Genomic DNA, 18,886 nt, shown 5'->3' with positions numbered 1-18,886 from the left:
CGAGACTTTTTGAAACGTTGTTGCTTGGGCAGTGTGTAAACCCCGTGCCCATTGAAGACCTTCACCTATTCCTATACCTTGGGCACACATGGGGCGGGTGTGGGCGGTGTGTAAACAAATGAGGCAAGCAACATGAATGAAATGTCGTCTTGTTTTTCCTTCATGGATGGATAGAGATAATAGATAGATATGAGGCTTCCATGTGGCTCAAAGGCAAAGCGGGTCGTAGCAAATTCTGAAATGACATGCGGCAGCTTGTTAGCGAGGTTTCCTTCATTTGTTGTCCATGCTACGTGCTTCCAACTGTTTGGGGAGCGCATGGGTTCTTCATGCTACGTGCTTCAACTTTCTGGGTTTCTTCATCTTCTATTTCAGCATATTTTCGCGTAGGATGGCCAGCTTGCCATTCCTGTCCCTCCCAGCTATCGCTTTGTTCTCCCTACTTTAACGTTTCTGCCATCGCTGGTGGCGCACCTTGGAGAAACTTAGACCCATCATTTTATCCCTCACTTCAAGTGATCGCTTCCACTTGCAATCGCTGGAGATTCTATCTTTTGATCATCAACCGATTGTACCAACTTGCAATCGCCATAGATTTTCTGCTTACCCATAACAATGGCCAACAGCGGCTCTGGCTCGAGGAAGCCTTGCTTGTTCATGGACGTGGGGAAACAGGCGAAAGATTTGCTGCAGAAAGGTTTCTCCACAGGACATATGTTGCTCTTCTCCTACGTGACCCCCACTGGCGCCACCCTCTCAACAACCGCAATAATGACACAAGGTGCTGTTCTGGGCACTGTTAGCTCGACTTTCAAGAGTGGTGGCGTAAAAACGGACTTATCTGTTAGCACTCTCAATCAGGTTTCTCTCCTTCGAAAGACCTTAGACTTTCCCTGTAATTCCCTTTCAAAGGTTTCCTCGTTTGGAAAAACGGCATTTTGTGTAACGATGGCCTATTTATGACTGACAAAACAGAAAGCAAGTTTTCATTCCATTCCCGCCACTTTCTTCTTACCATTGGAGGTTTTCCATTGCATATTGGAAATGAAGGAGGGTTCGCAGATTTAACTTTGGGCTCCATCTCTCTACTTCTCAAACCATAGACTATGTTGTCAGATCTATTTCTTGAAAGTGATACCTATCCCACCTTGTTGCTCAAGATAATGCCCTAACTGGTTTTAATCCTTGCATTATGGCTATGCATTATGACTAACATAGAGTTGTGTTACTAGTATATAGGGTTCACAGCTCTTTATTGAAGAATGAAGTTGAGAATCTGTCTTTATTGATGCTGAGGTATCTGGGCTTCTTAGACTTGCTTACAGGTCTGGGAAATAAAGATGTTGCATGCTACATGCGACTATAGGATTGAATCTTAGCCAGATCTAGGATTTTGTATTGTTGGGCATAAGTGAAGCTGAGGTATCTAGGTTCCTCTTGCTCTGGGTCCCAAATAAAAAAGACATATCCAACCCTATATTTCTTTGTATTATACAATGTATTATATATCTTGGGCTTAACCCTACATTTCTTTGTATTATACAATGTGCAATTCATTCTCCTCCTGTTGTGGTTTTTATGTGTCTTCAGAGTAGTCTTGCATGCAAACGTGTGCACTTTGCAAACTTTTGGAAGTAATAGGAGCATGAGAATAAACGAGCACACACAAGGAACAACAAGCGGCTGCAATTTTTAGGCTTTGCATAGCCTAAGGCAGCTCCATGCATCTCAAACCATAGGCTATCTTGTCAGATCTATTTCTTGAAAGTGATTCCGATCCAACCTTGTTGCTCAAGATAATGTCCTAGCTGGTTTAAATGCTTGCATTATTGCTATGCATTATGATTAACGTAGATTGTGTTACTAGTATATAGGGTTCACAGCTCTTTATCGAGGAATGAAGTTGAGAATCTGTCTTTATTGAAGCTGGGATATCTAGGGTTCTTAGACTTGCTTACGGGTCTAACTATATATAGCATTGAATCTTAGCCAGATCTAGGATTTTGTATTGTTGGGCATAAGTGAAGCTGAGGTATCTAGGTTTCTCTAGCTCTGGGTCCCAAATAAAAAAGACACTCTAGATGTGGCAGTTTAGGATTTAATCTTAATTTTCTCTTTCTTTGGCATAACCCTACATTTCTTTGTATTATACAATGTGCAATTGATTCTTCTCCTGTTGTGGTTTTTATGTGTCTTCCGAGTAGTCTTGCATTTAAATTTTTGGAAGGAGTAGGAGCATGAGAACAAATGAGCACACACAAGGAAGCAACAAGCGGCTGCAATTTTTAGGCTTTGCATAGCCCAAGGCAGCTCCATGCAGCCCTCATCATGTTGTATTTTTGCACACTAAAGCTCCATGCAACCGTCATCATGTTGTATTTTTGCACACTGAAGCTCCTTGCTTGAAAATCATGTCCTTGGCTAAAGGTCGTAAAGGGAAAACTTCCATCACATTAGGGGAGTTTTGAACTCAAAAAGGGCCCTTTGGTTTAGAGATAGAGTTGTGGGTCTAATCTTTGGTTAGGTTCTATAACAATGACGAAACTCACGCATATAAAATTTGCAGGAAACTTTCTTTCCTCTCATTGGGAAAGGAAATGTGCCCCACTCTATCTAACCCACCTTCTCAAAGTAAAGAAAAGCTCAAGCCTTTCAAAAGCATCGCAGCCATTGGATCATGAGGGAAGATCAATGGGGGATCCAAGATGAGGAAAGAGAACCATCAAAACTGTTCATAGAGTGCCATGTGGCTATATCTTCTTGCGTCATGATGATGATGTATAGAGATTGTTGGCCCAATGACTATAAAAGACTATAACTATGCAGGCCTCCTCTGGCCATCTTTTCGTGCTTGTGTCACCTCTAGATGGAAGGTATTTGCAGACTGCTGGATAGAGTGTAGATGGCAGACTCTTGCCAGAGCGCAGACTTGCAAGCGGACGTGCAGACTGGCGACGGTCTGCTCTGGCACACTTTCCATCCTTACGAGTATAGACTAAACTATGCAACCAAAAGGCAGGCAGTCCACGCAGCAGTTCTAGAGCAGTCACATCCAGTCCTAGAGCAGCCGCTTGCCAAGCATTCTACATATGAATCTCATAGTATCTATCAGATGTGGGGAGACATCAATGCATGGACATGGCTGCTTATTGCAAGCCTGAAATAATAGGAATGTCTTCTCCCATGGCTCCATCTACGGCTGATAAGATAAAGATTGCTGAAGTTCCCAATCCATCCCCCAAGCCCTCCAAACAACACATAGAGCCCCGCCCCCTTAACCCCCACCTCCCCTATTTTCTTTTTGCCATTGAAAGATCACATGCATTTTGTTCTCTCATTCAACCCAACGGCAAGATTAGGATTGTTACGGAAGTCACTTTCCATTATCATTTTCTCACTAATGGGAAGTGCAAAGTGCTCCATAGAATGGCACTAAATGTTGCGGGGTTTTCGAGGGTTCATTTTGCGAGGTTTGGTTGGGGACGCATAACTATGCCTATGTTTTTCTAGGCTAGATGGTTGGTATTGTGGGTGGTTCCATGTAGTATAATTTTCGCGAGTGCGGTTGGTATTAATGGGAGCTAGATGTATAGCTGAATTGCTTACTTGGTGCTTCAAGTGGTTTTGATTAACACTATTGGATATTTGGTGGTGATGTTGGAGCTTAGGGGGGTAAGAGTGGAGTGCACAAGCTAGGTAACTGTACATATATTGCAACCGGCCTTTGATCACAAAGGGTAGTGTAATTGTCTCTACTATCTTACAAAACTGAAAATACGGCCAACTTAAAAGATTGCCTTTGTCCACAAACAAAACTCAAAGCATAAAACTTCACCGCATAGCATCATGGAACCATTTAAGACAAGGGAGGCTAGAATGCCCCTACTCAGAAGCATTAAGAGTGACACCTGTTGGCCCCAACACTTGGCGCCCCTTGCGTTATTTATTTAATTACTGGTTAGCTCAAAATACAAAGGGACTCCCTTCAAGAGCTCACCCGCAGGTGCAACCCAGTACAATGCCAACTCGTGGCTGTGCTAGCGACCAACTCCCAGTGCTATTCCTTTGGTTCCTTTCAGAAGTAATGTATAACACAACTAGACCAATCCGACAGCATGCCAAGCAATGCATTCACCCATATCCAAGCCATTACTGAGCCCAAGGCAAGCCACTGCACCCCTAGGAAGAGAGTATAACAACCAGTGCCCCAATCCTCTCCCGGGCCAACGGCAGGGCATCCAACCTATCAGGAACTCAGTAGGAGTGGCAATAGCATAGAGTAGAAAGAGAAGATGAGAATTCAGTCAACAGAAAGAGCCTGTTTCAGCCCAAAACAGCTCTAGAAGTAGGTTGAATAGCGGACAGCAAACTCTGGTAGGAGGGAGCTGCCTATGAGTGTCTTCCAGCACTAGAAAAGATCAGAAAAGAGAGCGTCCACCAAGCTGTAGCAAACCCGCCATAAATGCATCCTCTAGAATGGAGTTTTCAGCCCACAAACACCTCAGAACTCGATGGGCCTTGCACCAGACAGAGGTCAAGAGTGAGGCGTCCAAGAATATGGCCTTAGATGCAGGAAAGAAGAACTTCTGTCTTGAAGAAAGTCGAGAAAATCTTCAAAAATGGCCTAGAGTGGAGGCGTCCAGGTCCAAAAAGCATGCCAGTAGTAGAGAGCACCAAGGGGAGGAGAATTGTCGTGAAGAAAGGTTGAAAAACCACTTCAGCCAGCAAGAGGAGAGCTGCAGAAATCGGCCATGAAGAGAATGAAGCTGCCCCTGGTAGGGGAGAAGTCTCAAATCAGCATGGAAAGGCAAGGAAGGTTTCAAGGGCCTTCTAGGGGTGACACTAGGTGCCACAAGGCAAGTAGAGAAGCCACATGCAGACACATGTACAAAATGAGGCGTGGGATTTTAATGCCCCTAGGGGGTCAGATGGCACACCATGACCCTAATGCTGGGGACCCAATGATCCTAGTTGGTAGGATCTCTAGGGGGTCAGTTTTTAAAGAATAACCCCATTGAACCAAACCAATGACCTTAGAAATTGAAACCACTTTAATAGCACCAGGAGTTGCACTTATTGCACATGAAATCATAGGTACCTTTTGGGCATTAACTAAGGCTCCTAGCCTAGTACCCTAGGCTAAATTCAGTGACAGTTAGTTTAAACACTTCACCATCACCAACACGTCCCCGTGGCATACCTCTCTCTTGAAACAGCAAACTATCTTGTTTGCTGTCCCAAAATTACAGCATATAGAAAAGGGTGTCACAATAGGCATAAACAGCCCATAATCACTAGTACAACATCACATAAAGTACCAAAAATACAATGTAGATACAACAGGACTGCAGATCCATCCATATGGCAGTGTATCAACCAATTTGAGTGTCATGATCATAGAAGTCTCACGGCAGAAACACTGTCAGCATCAGCGCCTCAGGTGAAACCGCAGTGTCACCAAGCGACCTCTAGATATCCTATGAGCCTGTCTGCACTGTGGGTGCGGAGGTGCTCCCTCCCCCATGAGCATCCGGTATTGCTCCAGACATGTGCTCTGCTGAACCGGCATGAGTCGCTACCGTAGGAGGCTCGAGACCAAATGCCTCAAGGTAGAGCTGTAAAATCTGTGGTGAATCTGCCAATTCACTCTCTTCCATCCAGATCGTATCGTTCGCAAGATAATTCTTGCACTTCACTCGATAGCGTCTGGCAACTCTACCATTAACCTTTCGATCCTTATGTGCCACAATCTGCTCAAGAATCAAGACCTCATCTTGCTCCTTAACTTCATGTTGCTCTTCAACTGGCATATGCTGTGGCACTTCTCCATGAAAAGGTCTCAACAAGCTAACATGGAAAGCATTGTGGATGGTCCACTGCTCAAGTAACTTCAACCTGAAAGCTACCTCATTGATCTTCTCAAGAACTTGAAAGGGGCCGTAATACCTCATATTCAGCTTGGTGTACAGCTTTACCTTCCCTTTCTTGCTCCTGAGGCGTGCCTTAAGAAAACAAAGCAATACCCAATCACCTTCTGTGAAGACCAGGTTCCTGTGATGCTTATCTGCAGCTCTTTTCTGCTTGTCCTGGCTGTGTTGGAGGGCATACTTAACCTTTTCATAGGCTGCCCACAAGTCCTCCACATACTCATCTGCCACAAAAATCTTCTCTTTTGTATGCAAAATAGGAGGAACCTTTCTCGCTTCTTCCACTATTTCAAACGGTGCCTTACCCGTGGAAGAGTGCACTGTATTGTTGTATGCATACTCAATTAGTGGCAAATACTATTCCCACTTTGCTTTGTGCTCAGACACATAACAACGCAGCAAATCCAAAGCTGTAGAATTTGCCTCTTCTGATTGACCATCAGACTGTGGATGATAAGAAGATGAAAACAGCAATGAGGTACCCATGTCATCAAACAAACCTCTCCAGAACATGCTGGTCATTCGTGGATCTCTATCGCTCACAATAGACTCAAGCATCCCATGATACTTGAAAACAGATTTTAAGAACTCTTTGCCATCTGCTCGAAAGTAATCTTCTTCTTTACTGGAATGAAATGAGCCATCTTGCGGAATCTGCAAATTATGGTACAAATGCCATCATGACCAAAAGGAGTGCGAGGGAGATCAAAAACAAAATCCATGGCGATACTCTGCCATTGTCTATCTGGTATAGGCAAAGGCTGAAGTAAATCGGGCTGTTTCTGCCTATCATACTTCACCTTTTGACATGTGATACATGTCTTCAACATCCTTCCGTAGAGAAGGCCAATAAAAGTAGTGCTCTACTTCTTTGATTGTAGCCTCAATACCCCTATGCCCTGCTTACGGTGGGGCATGACTTTCAGTGAGCACCTTATGCCTCAATGGCTGCGTTACACAGTTTTCCATGCATCATCATAAATCCCTCCTTAAGTGTATGATGATCATGCCGATTCCCTCCATAAGCTGATCATAAATATGTGCAAAAGCATCATCTGTAGCATACTGCTCCTTCATGGCATCAAGCTCATTGTGATAAGCAATGGTAACTGCAGATACCTGTGGTTTCTTGGACATAGCTTCCGTACGTGGCCTTCTAGAAAGTGCATCAGCCACTACATTTTTCTTTCCAGCCACATGTACAATCTGAAAATGAAAAATGGAGAGGAATTTTGCCCATCTCATGTGCTTCTCTGACAACTTTCTCCGAGTGAGAAAGTATCGCAGCGATTGATGATCAGTTTGCACATAAAAATCAGCACCTAAAAGACAGTGCTTCCACACAACAAGAGCATGAATTACAGCTACCAACTCTTGCTCATATACATTCATGTTGTGTTCAGCATCTCGGAGTAGCCTGCTTCCATATGCAACCACTCTGCCTTCTTGCATAAGTACTCCACCAACACTATTGCCACTTGCATCACATTGAAGAACAAAAGGCTTTCGCAAGTCTGGCAAAATGATGACAGGATTAGAGCATAGCTTTTCTTTCAGCTCATTGAATGCTGCAATTTCTTTCTTCCCCCAACGGAAAGGCACTGCCTTCTTCTGCAAAGCATGTAAGGGTGAAGCTATCTCAGCAAAATAGCGAATGGAGCGCCTGTAGTACGAACACAAGCCAAGAAAACTACGGACTTCATGTAATTTCTTGAATTAATGTCTCTCTGGCATGAAGAACTCACTCTTCTTTGTGTTGACCAGCAAGTTGTGTTTCCTGAGTTCTGCAAATACAACTGCCAAGTGTTGCCTATGCTGTTCTTCATCTTTCGAGTGCACAATAATGTCATCAAAGGATGTACCACAAACTTCCTGTGCTCTCTGAAAATGCGATCCATCATATGATTGAAGGTAGCAGGAGCATTAGTCAAACCAAATGGCATGACAAGAAACTCATAAAGCCCAAAAGTGGTCCTGAAGGCAGTCTTATGTACATCTTCGGGCCTGATTCGTATCTGATGGTAACCACTCTTCAAGTCAATGCAACTGAAGATGGCTGATCCCTCTAATCGATCCAAGATGTCATCAATGCATGGAATAGGAAATCGATTCTTGATTGAGATCTTATTCAAAGCCCTGTAGTCAATACACATTCTCCAACATCCATCCGTCTTCTGCACAAGTAGGACGGGAGAACAATATGGAGAAGAGCTTGGCTGAATCAGCCCCTTCTGTAACAATTCATTCACCTGACACGTGATCTTCTCCTGTTGTGCCACACTCACCCTGTATGGTGGTCGGTTAGGTGGAGAACTGCCAGGAATGATATCAATGGTATGATCTTCTAGCCTCTCAGGAGGTAACTCCTCTGGGAGTTCATTTGAAAAAAAATCTTGAAACTGAAATAAAAACTCAGTTTGCTGTTTTTCCAGCTTGGAAAAGTTAAGAGTTATTCTCAACTGGTTCTTTTTCTTTGACAAAAGTCAAATACACTGAGAGATGCTTTTTCATTACAGAAGAAATCGCCAAAGCGGATACAAATGGGACTGATTCTCCCTTCGAGTTTACATCTATGACTTGGTTTTTACCCCTATAAGTCAAGGTAAGCTTCTTATCATGAGTATCTATGATAGCATGCACACGGTACATCCAAGGCATCCCCAACAAAACATCACACTTAAGTAAAGGTATCACATAGAAATCCTCATAGTCCACAGATCCTTGAATGTGAATCCGTAGCTTCCCTATGATAGGAGTGACAGGGGTACTGCCACCACAATGTAAATATCCTAACTCAAAGTATAGTTAACCATTTATCTGATCATAATTAAAGAGTTGTCATATGTGTTAATTAGGGTCAAAGAGTTCTTTTAATGGTCAAAGAATTGACTACAGTCAAAGATACTTGACTTAGGTCAAGTAAGCCTGACTTCGGTCGGGGAGACTTAGTTTATTACCAAGAGGGTTACCTGCGGTTAACCAGAGAACCACAGAGCTGACTACGGTCAGAGAGTGTTGACTTCGGTCAACGAGACTTGGCATGCGCCAAGAGGGTTAACTACAGTTAACCAAGTTGTGCCAACTTCGGTTGGAGAGATGTGCCAACTTCGGTTGGAGAGACTTGGCCATAATTAAGGCGCCACGACCATTGGTCAAAACCTCTTAATTACGACCAAGAGGGTTGACTTCGGTCAACCAAGAATTGTTTTCTATGTTTCGTTCACATGTTTGTTCAGTGGGGACGCCCACCTGTGACTAGGATCAATTTATTAACTGCATGCAAAGCGCTAACAATTAATGGGTGCCATGGTGGTGCGCTTTAATTAATTGTTGCAAGTACTATGAGGGGCTAAAGACTCAAGTAATTTGGAGTGTAGCGAGTATTTTGGAGGCCACCCGCATGACCAAGTGCTACGAAGACCCCATAAATTGCCCTTAGAGGCATGTAATAGGATTTTAGACAATGGCATGTTGCCATTTTGGAATGAGCTTGAAGCTCTTGTAAAATGAATTCACGTTTTGAATTTGTAACAGGCAGCTCTATGCTAAACTCTTGTACTCAGATTTTCTTGATGAATAAAAACCTTCAGGGGGGTCTAGCCCGACGATTGTCCTGGGCCCTAGTGTATCTGTAGAGAGAAGGAGAGAGGGAGGGCAAGAGAGGGTTTTTTTTGCAGAGTGTATCTGTGATGAAGATTGCATTGGTATCAGAGCTTGGCTCACCTTCTTTCTGAAGGGGGTGACGATCTAAAGCTATGAAGGTTGTAAGAACCCGCACGTCAGAAAAACTAAGGCCTAAATTACAAGAGTGGGCGTGAGCGTAGTGTGTAACACAGGCGGCACTTCTTCTTCTCGGACAATTTACCTGCTTGCAGACCTTGCACCTCATCGCAATCATACATGGTTTGAGCCACCATCGCCATCGCTACACAGCCTGGCTTGCCATCGCCTGTCAAGCGTCGCTTGAGCTTCCAGAAGGTTGCAAAGATGATGACGTGGCAGATCTGACGTGTGGCAGGAAAGGTAGCCAGCTGACGTGGCACACGTGTGACCTGACGTGTGGCAGTGACGTGTCATATGCTGACGTGTCAAGTTGACATGTGGCAGGTGACTAGGCAGTGAGGACACCAGCTGATGTGGCAGTACAAGTGGCAGCCAGCTCAAATGTTGATGTGGCACTGACACGTGGCAAACAGGTGGCTAACCCGTGGTTAGTGTAACTCTGGTTAGCTGGACTCTGGTCAGAGGTCCAGTTAGCTGGCCTAACTAAACTAGACTGGTTAGTGGAACCAGGTCTGACCAACTAACCTTGGTTCTAGCTAACCATACCATAGCTGGTTAACTAGACTACAGGTGGGTTGATAACTAACCAGACCAGAACAGAACCAGTCTGGTCAGTTTACCAGACAGTAACCATCTAGTCACAGACTAACCAGACCAGAGCCAATCAGTCTGGTTAGTGTAACCAGCCAGTTACCTATCCAGTTACTGTCCCAAAAAAAAAGGACAGTTGCAGAGACAGTTCTGGCCATCAATTTTCACCTATCTTTCAGACTTTTACTGTCAGAAAAGCAGCAAAAAAGCAGAGAAATCAGAGATTTGCTCAAAGAGAAAATGCATGCCTTTGTGTACTAGAAAGATGAATCAAATGCATTCTGAGTGCTTTTTGCAGCAGCCAGAAAAGGGGCAATACAGTTGTTGATGCTTTGGCCACTTTGTGGGTATATGCTTTGAATTGACAGCCCATTACTGGCACAAGTTGTGAATGCAAGACACCTCTTGTTGAGGTACTTTTGAAAAGCAAAGGCTGAGTGCATCAGTTGCTTACACAGTGTGTGAGAGAGAGAGTTGCAGATCTCAGACAAGTTGCAGAGATGGCTTCACAGCAGCATGCCCAATCATCCCATGAGGGAATGGCAGAGTCTAACCAGGTACAGCAAGCTGAGGCTTTATAGATAAACAAAGAGAATGCTTACCAGAAAGAAAGTTTATTGAAGTCTTCGGAAGACCGATGGGTCTATGAGACTGTGAAAATCCTGATACAACGAGCTGTGGTAGTGGAGCTACTAAACGAGCGTCCATACCAATGCAAAATGCAAAATGCCAAAAATGCAGAATGGCAATACTAAGTCCTAAGTACAACATAGTGATGTCGGTGGTCGACTATATATCAATCTCAGCATCATCATCAATATCATCATCATCCCCAGCAACAGCAAGATATCAGGATGGATGGGGCAATGGAGGCATGAAGTCGGCAATAGAGTGCTGTCGGCGACTCAGAGGTGCGGTCCTGGCACGTCTCTTGGTCGTAGCTCTACGTCTAACCAGGGCTACTGTGACCCCCGTCGGTCGGGCTCCAACTGTAAACAAGGAGGGGATGTCTCCAAGTGTGATCTGTGTGTCGACCCTCTGTCTGAACTGTCGGGTCACGGGCTCCGGGTCACGGTCATCTCGAGGCCTCGTCTCGTTGGGGTCCATGTGATCTAGCTGAAAGAACTCCGTGATAGAGCTGTGAGAGGGATCAACCGAGGAAGAAGTCTGCTCCTGTCTCCGTGCTCGGAGTATCCTCTCGCGGTGTCTAAGTGCCTCATGAATGAAACCTGCCAAACACCGCTGGTCTGGGTAGGAGAGGAAATGGGCTAAAATCCCATAACTATCTCTGAAGAGGCAGTGGAAACGTCCTCGGATCTCATAGTACACAGGACACCTGAAGATGAAATGCTCCTTTGTCTCAACCTCCTGTATGTCACATACTGTGCATATGCGCCGCTCCCTGGGTAGTTGCTCTGCTCTACCGCTCTCGATGCGAAGTCTGTGTGAAGAGACCCGGAACTGCTGCCCAAGAGAGATCCTCATCGAGTGGGGTAGGTGAATCTGTGTGCATCCTGGTGGGTCAATGAAACCCTCCGCTGTGATAAGAAGTGATCTCTGTAGAAGCTAAGCTTCACTGGGAGTTCACTCGGTTCCAACCAGGTACGAAAAGTGTGTAGCTGTAGTAGATCCTCACGGATAACCTGGTTGACCTCATGTGATAAGAGGGGAGAGAACGGAGCATCCATGCTATACTGGAAGGGAGGTAGTCTATCCATGTGGAGCCCCAGTCGCTCAAACCATCTCTCTGTACGTGCATACCAGCACCTCTGATCTCCTCCTGCTGCAAGTGCCATAGAAGAGGATAAAGCTATCCATGGTAGCCTGCTACGCCCCGAGGTATAATCCCCATATTCCCTAACTCGGTACAGATATGTGATGACCTGAAATGCAGCATCTAGCTGTAAAGGGGGTGACCCAAACTCAGCCTGAATGATCTGGTGAGGAACGGATGACTTACCACGAATCATCCGTGATAGCATGAGAACCTGTAGCCGCTCCACACGGGCCCACTCTGTATCCGACAAGTCTGCCCCCCAATAAGGACTGCCGTACATCCCCGCTGGGCGAGCCAAGGAGTCAAAAAGCAACCCCTTGGTGCGTGGATCCTGAAAGTGTGAGTGGAAGCACTGCCTCTCTAGCCTGGCCAATGAGGCATACCCTCTACTCAAGCGTGCCTGCATCGCGGGTCTCATAGTGAAGCTTGGTCCGGAGAAGATAACCCCAAGATAAGTGTATGATGAAACTATCTCAACAGATGACCCCGCAAATGTGAACTGCTCCTGACGCATGATGGCTCGAGATGTATTGAAGATCATGACCTTGGTTTTACCCAGGTTGACCTTCAAATCATGAGACTCACAAAAGGACTGTAGTGCGTCTAGGTGTCTTTGAAGCCCCTCTGCTGAGGAAGACAAGAGAGCCACGTCATCTGCATAGAGCAAAATCTGGATCAGCGTGCCTGCAAGAGAGCAACCTACACCCCCCTGTGTCTGCATCACTGTCTCAAGCTCGTCAATGTAGAGGCCAATCAAGGTAGGCGACAAAGGACACCCTTGTTTGAGCACGATGGTACTCATGATCTCGTCTGTCCACCCGGATCCTACCCAAACTCTGCTAGAAACTCTCTCGTAAAGTGCCATGACAGCCCAAATGATCTCCTGGTCATAACCCAAGTCCTGTAGGCGCCGTATGAGGCGGGCTCTCAGGACTGTGTCAAATGCCTTGCGAAAATCCACAAAGCAACAATAAACCCTCTGCTTCCGTGATCTCGCCTCCTCGATGATACATCTGAGCATCAGAATGTGGTCCATGGTTCCATGATCACGCCGGAATCCGGCCTGTCCTGCTGCTTTGAGTCCTTGACACTCTGCAAGTCTGCTAACCTCGGAGTCAAGTACTGATGCATAAATCTTGGACATGACATGTCCAATCATAATGGTCCTGTAGTTCTTCGGGCTCATGGGATCCCCTGCCTTATGGATGGGTGAGATAGTGTTAATGGTACAAGTGTGTGGAAATCCCAAACAAACCTCTTTATTAAAAAGCTTTGCTAAGATCGGGGCTAGGAGGCTAATCCCATATGCAATGAACTCAGTACATAGTCCCTCATGATCCTTCGCTCGGCCATTATGAAGTTTCATTACAGCATCCTTTACCCCTCCTCTAGTGAAGAGGGTGCAGGATGTGGGACGAGGCATGTGTGAGAGGCTAGGGACTGTGGCTGATTTAGGATGTCATAAAGTATGCATGCATAATCAAACCAGATCTGGGTGTCAGTGAGTGGCGGAGGGGACCGTCCTTCTAGAAATCTCCGCCAGAAGTCCTTAGAGTTGTTACTAAACAAAATGTTCAGTAGCTCCTCCTCGATTCGACGAACGAAGTCTAGTTTCTTCCTTCATACCAGTCTACGGTATTCATGTAGCGTATCTGGTGCGCTCGGAAGACTATTTTTGGTTTTGAATCTGAGTTCACGGCGTAAGGCCTTACACTCATCATTGTACCAACTATTACAGGGTACGGTTCCAGGGGGTGGTGGGCGGATGGTGTGGGGAAAGGCGTGAATGGCAGCCTCGTGTAGTGAGCGGGTGACAAGGGCAGCACGATCCTCTAAAAGGGGTATGAAGTCAATATAAGCGAGAAGTATGTACAGACGGCCAGAGTAAGAAGGTGAGTGATCCCGATCAAAGCGTATATCGTGGTAGGTGGAGTAAGCCCTGAGTGGGATGGAAGGTGCTGTGCGAAGGGAGGTGGAGATGCGAAAGAAAAGGTATGTGTGATCAGCCCCTGGGGGGAGAGGTGCTACAGTGAAGTCAGTAATGCGAGATGTGAAGACAGGGGATCCCATGATGTAATCAACAACACTGGAGCCCCCCCCATGTGGAAAGCATGTGAAACCACCTGAAGTGGGCCATCTGTCAAGACCATTATAGATAATGAGATCATGTATTCTGCCCAGGTCTAATAGGGCCTGCCCATAGGATGAAAGTGGACCTCGCCTGTCAGCCGAAACCCGTAGCATACCTGCCTCCTCAAGGTCAACATCTGCCAGTAGAGTGGAATCATCTCTGAAATCAAGAAGTGGTACCTGACGGGTCCTTGTCCTCGCGTTGAAGTCCCCCACTAGAAGGACTTCTCCGCGGCTAGAAAAGTCAAGGATGGACTGATAAAGGGCAGCAAATGGGGATGTCTCATCATCACCTCGAATATCTCTGGCAAAGTGGGAGGTCTTCGGGGGGAAGTAGCAAACTGCGACAAACAGATCCTGGCTATCCATGTGTCGTATCCGGATCCAAAGAAATCTGGAATGTGTATCTCTCTGCTCTACTGAAATGATCCCCCGAAGTGTGGATCTGAAAAGGACTGCAACTCCACCTGAATCTCGAACTCTTCATGTACCCCTCGTCTCATCTCTGTAGGCAGACTCCCATGTATATCCGCTGACTATTGGGAGAGGGCGCTCTGGACTCTTATGTGTCTCTATATAGAAGACTATGTCGTGGCCTGTATAGGATTCCGAGAAGTTCCTTGGTTCTGACCATAAGGTACCATTACAGTTCCAAATGGTGTAGGACAGGGTCTCGGATATCTGAGTCTCATAGGCCCCGCTTCCCTATGTAGGGGAGGGGGCAGGTGTCCTACGGGGGCCTGTAGAAGTCGTCCCTCTCGCACCACTGCCCACTTCCCCTCCTTTCGGGCCTGATCCCGCTGCTGCAGCAAAGAGCGCCTCTCCTCAACCTGTAGAGGTGTGAGATCCTCATCCATAGAGATCGCTGGCTGATCTCGAAGGACTGACCTGTGTCGTAGAGCTGAAAGTCGTGCCTGAGTGTCATGAAATCGTATGATCAGGGGTTGCTCTCGGTTGGGATCTCTTCCCACCCGCCATGCCCTCTCTATCCTGTGCTCAGCCACACCCAGCGTAGCGGTCACGAACGCAGTCGCATCTACCATTGGTGTAGCCTCAGTGCGTGGGATCCCGCGTACTCTGATGTTGAGAGCCTTACTGGCTCTCTGCTGCTGCTCCATGAGGGTAGCCGAAACGGTGACCCTTGTGGGTTCCCGTTTGGCCACGTCAACCCATCTGGAAGTCTCCTCAATAGCAGATTGCATGCTCGCAATCTGTGCCTCGACCACCGGGGTACTCCCTGGGACAGTGTGTATGGCTGTGACCTCCTGTCGGAGCTGCATGATATCCTGTCTGAGTCCCTGAATGAGATCCGCCTGCTCCGAATGACCCTAGCCTCCTCCTGTATGATGCGGCTCTGCTCCTGGTTGAAGCGGACCTACTCCCGTGCGAAGCGAACCAGCTCCATCTCACGCTCACAAAAATTATGTATCTCCGTGAGTAGGGTCTCACGGGCCTCTGGTGTGTCAGTCCACCCATGTCCATGCTGAAACTGTGGTGACTGTGGCATGAAAGAGTGGGACTGAGTCCGAAAACTGGACGGTGGCTGAGTGAGGAACGGAGATGACAGTGGAATGGGTGAGGCAGTCCCAACAGGGTGTGGGAGGATGGGCTGACTGAGAGGGAGAGGGGAGAGTGAAGCGTAATGCGGCACAGTGTATGACACCTCGGAAGTAGGTGTCAAAAGCTGTGTGAGAGCTGTAATAGGAGAAGAGGGAAAGGGAACAACAACCGGTGCCATGGGCATGAGTATGCCACTGATCGTAGATGTAGATGGAGATGAGGCTGGAACTAGAGCTGGGCCTGAAGCGGGGACTGAAGTCGAAGTAGGGATAGAGATAGAGGGAGCTGAGGTTGGAGCTGAAAACGAAATTGACACTGTAGCGGGAGTTGAGGTTGAGGTTGAGGTAGAGATAGATGCTGAAGAAGCTGAGGCGGGTCCTAACTTTGCCTTGTTGTTTACCCCGAGTCCACTTCGGTTGTAACGTGTGTTCACATCCTCCAAATTCAGTTGTGTCGTTTGCTTTTTTTTGTTGTTGTTATTTTCGTCTTTCTTGGCTTTGTCCCCCATTCTCTTGGGGTGCGGGTGCAGATCGTAGTGTTAATGTTCAACCGGGAGCGGGAGCAACAGTTCCCCCCCCATAATGGGAGGCACGTCCAGTGCGAGGTGGTGGAGAGGTAGTGCGGAAGCTTGAAGTGGAGAGGCAGCCAAGAGGTGGAGAAGGAGGAGAGGCTAGTTTTTTTTTTTTTTTTTGACCTCCCACAGAAAAGAGACCCAAAAAAAAAAAAAGAGATGATTACTCAGTTGGGAGAGGCAACAAGCGATCCCTTGTTTCGCAGGATGGTACAACCTCTTTTTGAGGGAAACCCAGAGAAGCCTCCCTCTGAAGCAGATCAGGAAGAAGTGGTGGTGGGCAAAAAGAGAAAAAGAGCAGGTCCTCTTCCCAAGAAGAAGAAGGCGTAGCATCATCACAGTTCATCCAGTTCGTCTTCATCTTCTAGCTCTACCTCTTCATCCTCGACATCACTTCCTTCGGGATCTTCAGAGTCAAAGAAGAAAAAGAAGAAGAAGTTCAGCAGGAAGGCAGAGACAAAAGAATTCAAGGACGGTGGGAAGTAAATAAGATTTGCCACTTACAATGGCCAGTATGGCCAAGCTGAAAAGGCTATGCAGTTCATAAGGCAATTTGATGCTGCCTTTAGCCTGGAAAAGTTCAATGAGTCCTCAAAGCTTCGTATGGTTGGTTTACACTTGACTGGTACAGCCAGTGCATGGTGGATAGCTAAAACAGCCAACTATGTAGCCCCCAGGAAATGGAAGGACTTCAAGAAAGCTTTCTATAAACAATATATTCCCAAACATTTCAGGATCATGTCCTTTTGGGTTGGGAGAGCATTCATATGGAAGCACAAGATACAGTTGAGTCTTACAACCAGAAATTTTGGGACGCATACTTGCAGGTTTCGCCTTTCAAGAATATTTCTGATAAGACTCAACTCAGGAAGTACAAGGCCGGACTCACTCCAAAGATACAGGCCCAAGTGAACACCAAAGATATTAAAGAAATATCAGATCTTATGCATTCAGCCAATGTGGCTAGTCTCATGTACATGCAGGATCCTACTAGTGTGCCTTCACTACATGCAGTTCGGAACAGAGTAGCAGATGCTTTGTCTCGAAGACCCCAGGTCAACAATGTGACTATTGCTTATCATCAGGACTTGGAAGATATGAGAGAGCAATATGCTAATGATGCAAATTTTGGTGAGATTTTACAGCAAATGCAAGAGGGGCAGTCCACCAGTCACTATTCCCTAAAAGATGGGTATTTACAACCAGCAATACAACCCGTATTCGACGAAGGGTGATACAACAACTATGGCTTATACAACCCAAACTGACGAAACAGCTTTGACTTTATTTCCACGACGGAAATTAACTCTCCAAAGGCTCTCCCTCTCTCTCTCTCTCTGAACATACACTAGGGCCCAGGACAAATTGTCGGGCTGGACCCCCCCGAAGGTCTTTATTCATTTCAGAAAATCTATTACAGAAGTTCAGCTTCAAGCTGTCTCGTAAGTCTCTCTTTTTCAAAACATGAAAAGAATTCTTCTTTTACAAGAGCTTCAAGCCCCATTCAAATTGGCAACATGCCACTTGTCTAAAATCTAGACTAAAACCTATTACAAGCCTCTAAGGGCCATTCTGGAGTCTTCAAAGCTCTCGGTCACACGAACCGCTTCCTGGATGCTTGTCAGGCTCCCATTTCGCTTAGGAAAAATAATCCTTCCTAGTACCTGCAACAATTAATTAAAGCGCACCACCATGGTACCCATTAATTGTCAGCGCTTTGCATGCAAATAACACACTGTGGACTAATCCTAGTCACGGTGGGCGTCCCCACTAAACACGTGCACATTTAAACAAATATATATATATATATAAATAAATATATATATATTTTCTCTGGTTGACCGGAGTCAATACTCTTGATTATAATTAAAGAGCTTCGACCCAAGGTCAAGGCGCCTTAATTATAGCCAAGTCTCTCCAACCGGAGTTGGCACATCTTGGTTAACCGGGGTTAACCCTCTTGGCGCATACCAAGTCTTGTTGACCGAAGTCAACACTCTCTGACCGTAGTCAGGTTTACTTGACTAGAGTCAAGTATCTTTGACCGTAGTCAATCCTTTGACCATTAAAATAACTCTTTGACCGTAATTAACACATATAAAACTCTTTAATTATGATCAAATAAATGGTCAACTGTACTTTGACTTAGGATATTTACATTGTGGTGACATCCCCTCGGCTTCTATTCAGTTGACCACAACTGAAAAGCTTCCTTGTAAACATCCAAAAGCTGTGGATGATCGGATAACATGTCTTCGTCCATGCACTTGGCATCTAATGCCGTATAATTCTTGAATTTTACAAGATACCTGCAAAATTCCTTACCCTGAGGGCCTTTACGTACAGTATGGTACACAATTTGCTCTGGCTGAAGGACTTCCTCCAGCTCATCCACTTCTGGTGGATCTTCTGATACTGGTTCTGTAGGCTCTGGTCCCTGAAATTTCTTTAGAAGACTCACATGGAATGCATTGTGAATCCTCCAATGCTCTGGCAATGCTAATCTGTATGCAACCTCATTTATTCTCTCTGTAACCCTGAAAGGGC

General features: G+C 46.0%; 1 protein-coding gene across 1 annotated transcript in view; it reads left to right on the top strand.

The window, feature by feature from the left end:
- Positions 1-444: 444 nt before the first annotated feature.
- LOC147902715 (mitochondrial outer membrane protein porin 5-like) overlaps positions 445-18,886 on the top strand; it is a 58,993-nt gene continuing 40,551 nt past the window's right edge. Inside the window, exon 1 of the mRNA XM_087374266.1 lies at positions 445-861. Within this exon, the coding sequence (XP_087230392.1) occupies positions 616-861 (246 nt within the window). The 5' untranslated portion in view covers positions 445-615. The remainder of the gene's footprint in view (positions 862-18,886) is intronic.

The sequence above is a fragment of the Dipteris shenzhenensis genome, chromosome 4 (assembly GCF_047967505.1).
Source record: "Dipteris shenzhenensis isolate YYH24624 ecotype China chromosome 4, Dip_SZ_1.0, whole genome shotgun sequence".
Taxonomy (NCBI): domain Eukaryota; kingdom Viridiplantae; phylum Streptophyta; class Polypodiopsida; order Gleicheniales; family Dipteridaceae; genus Dipteris; species Dipteris shenzhenensis.
The sequence above is the reverse complement of the archived record's forward strand: the minus strand, read 5'-3'. Positions and strand labels throughout refer to the sequence as shown.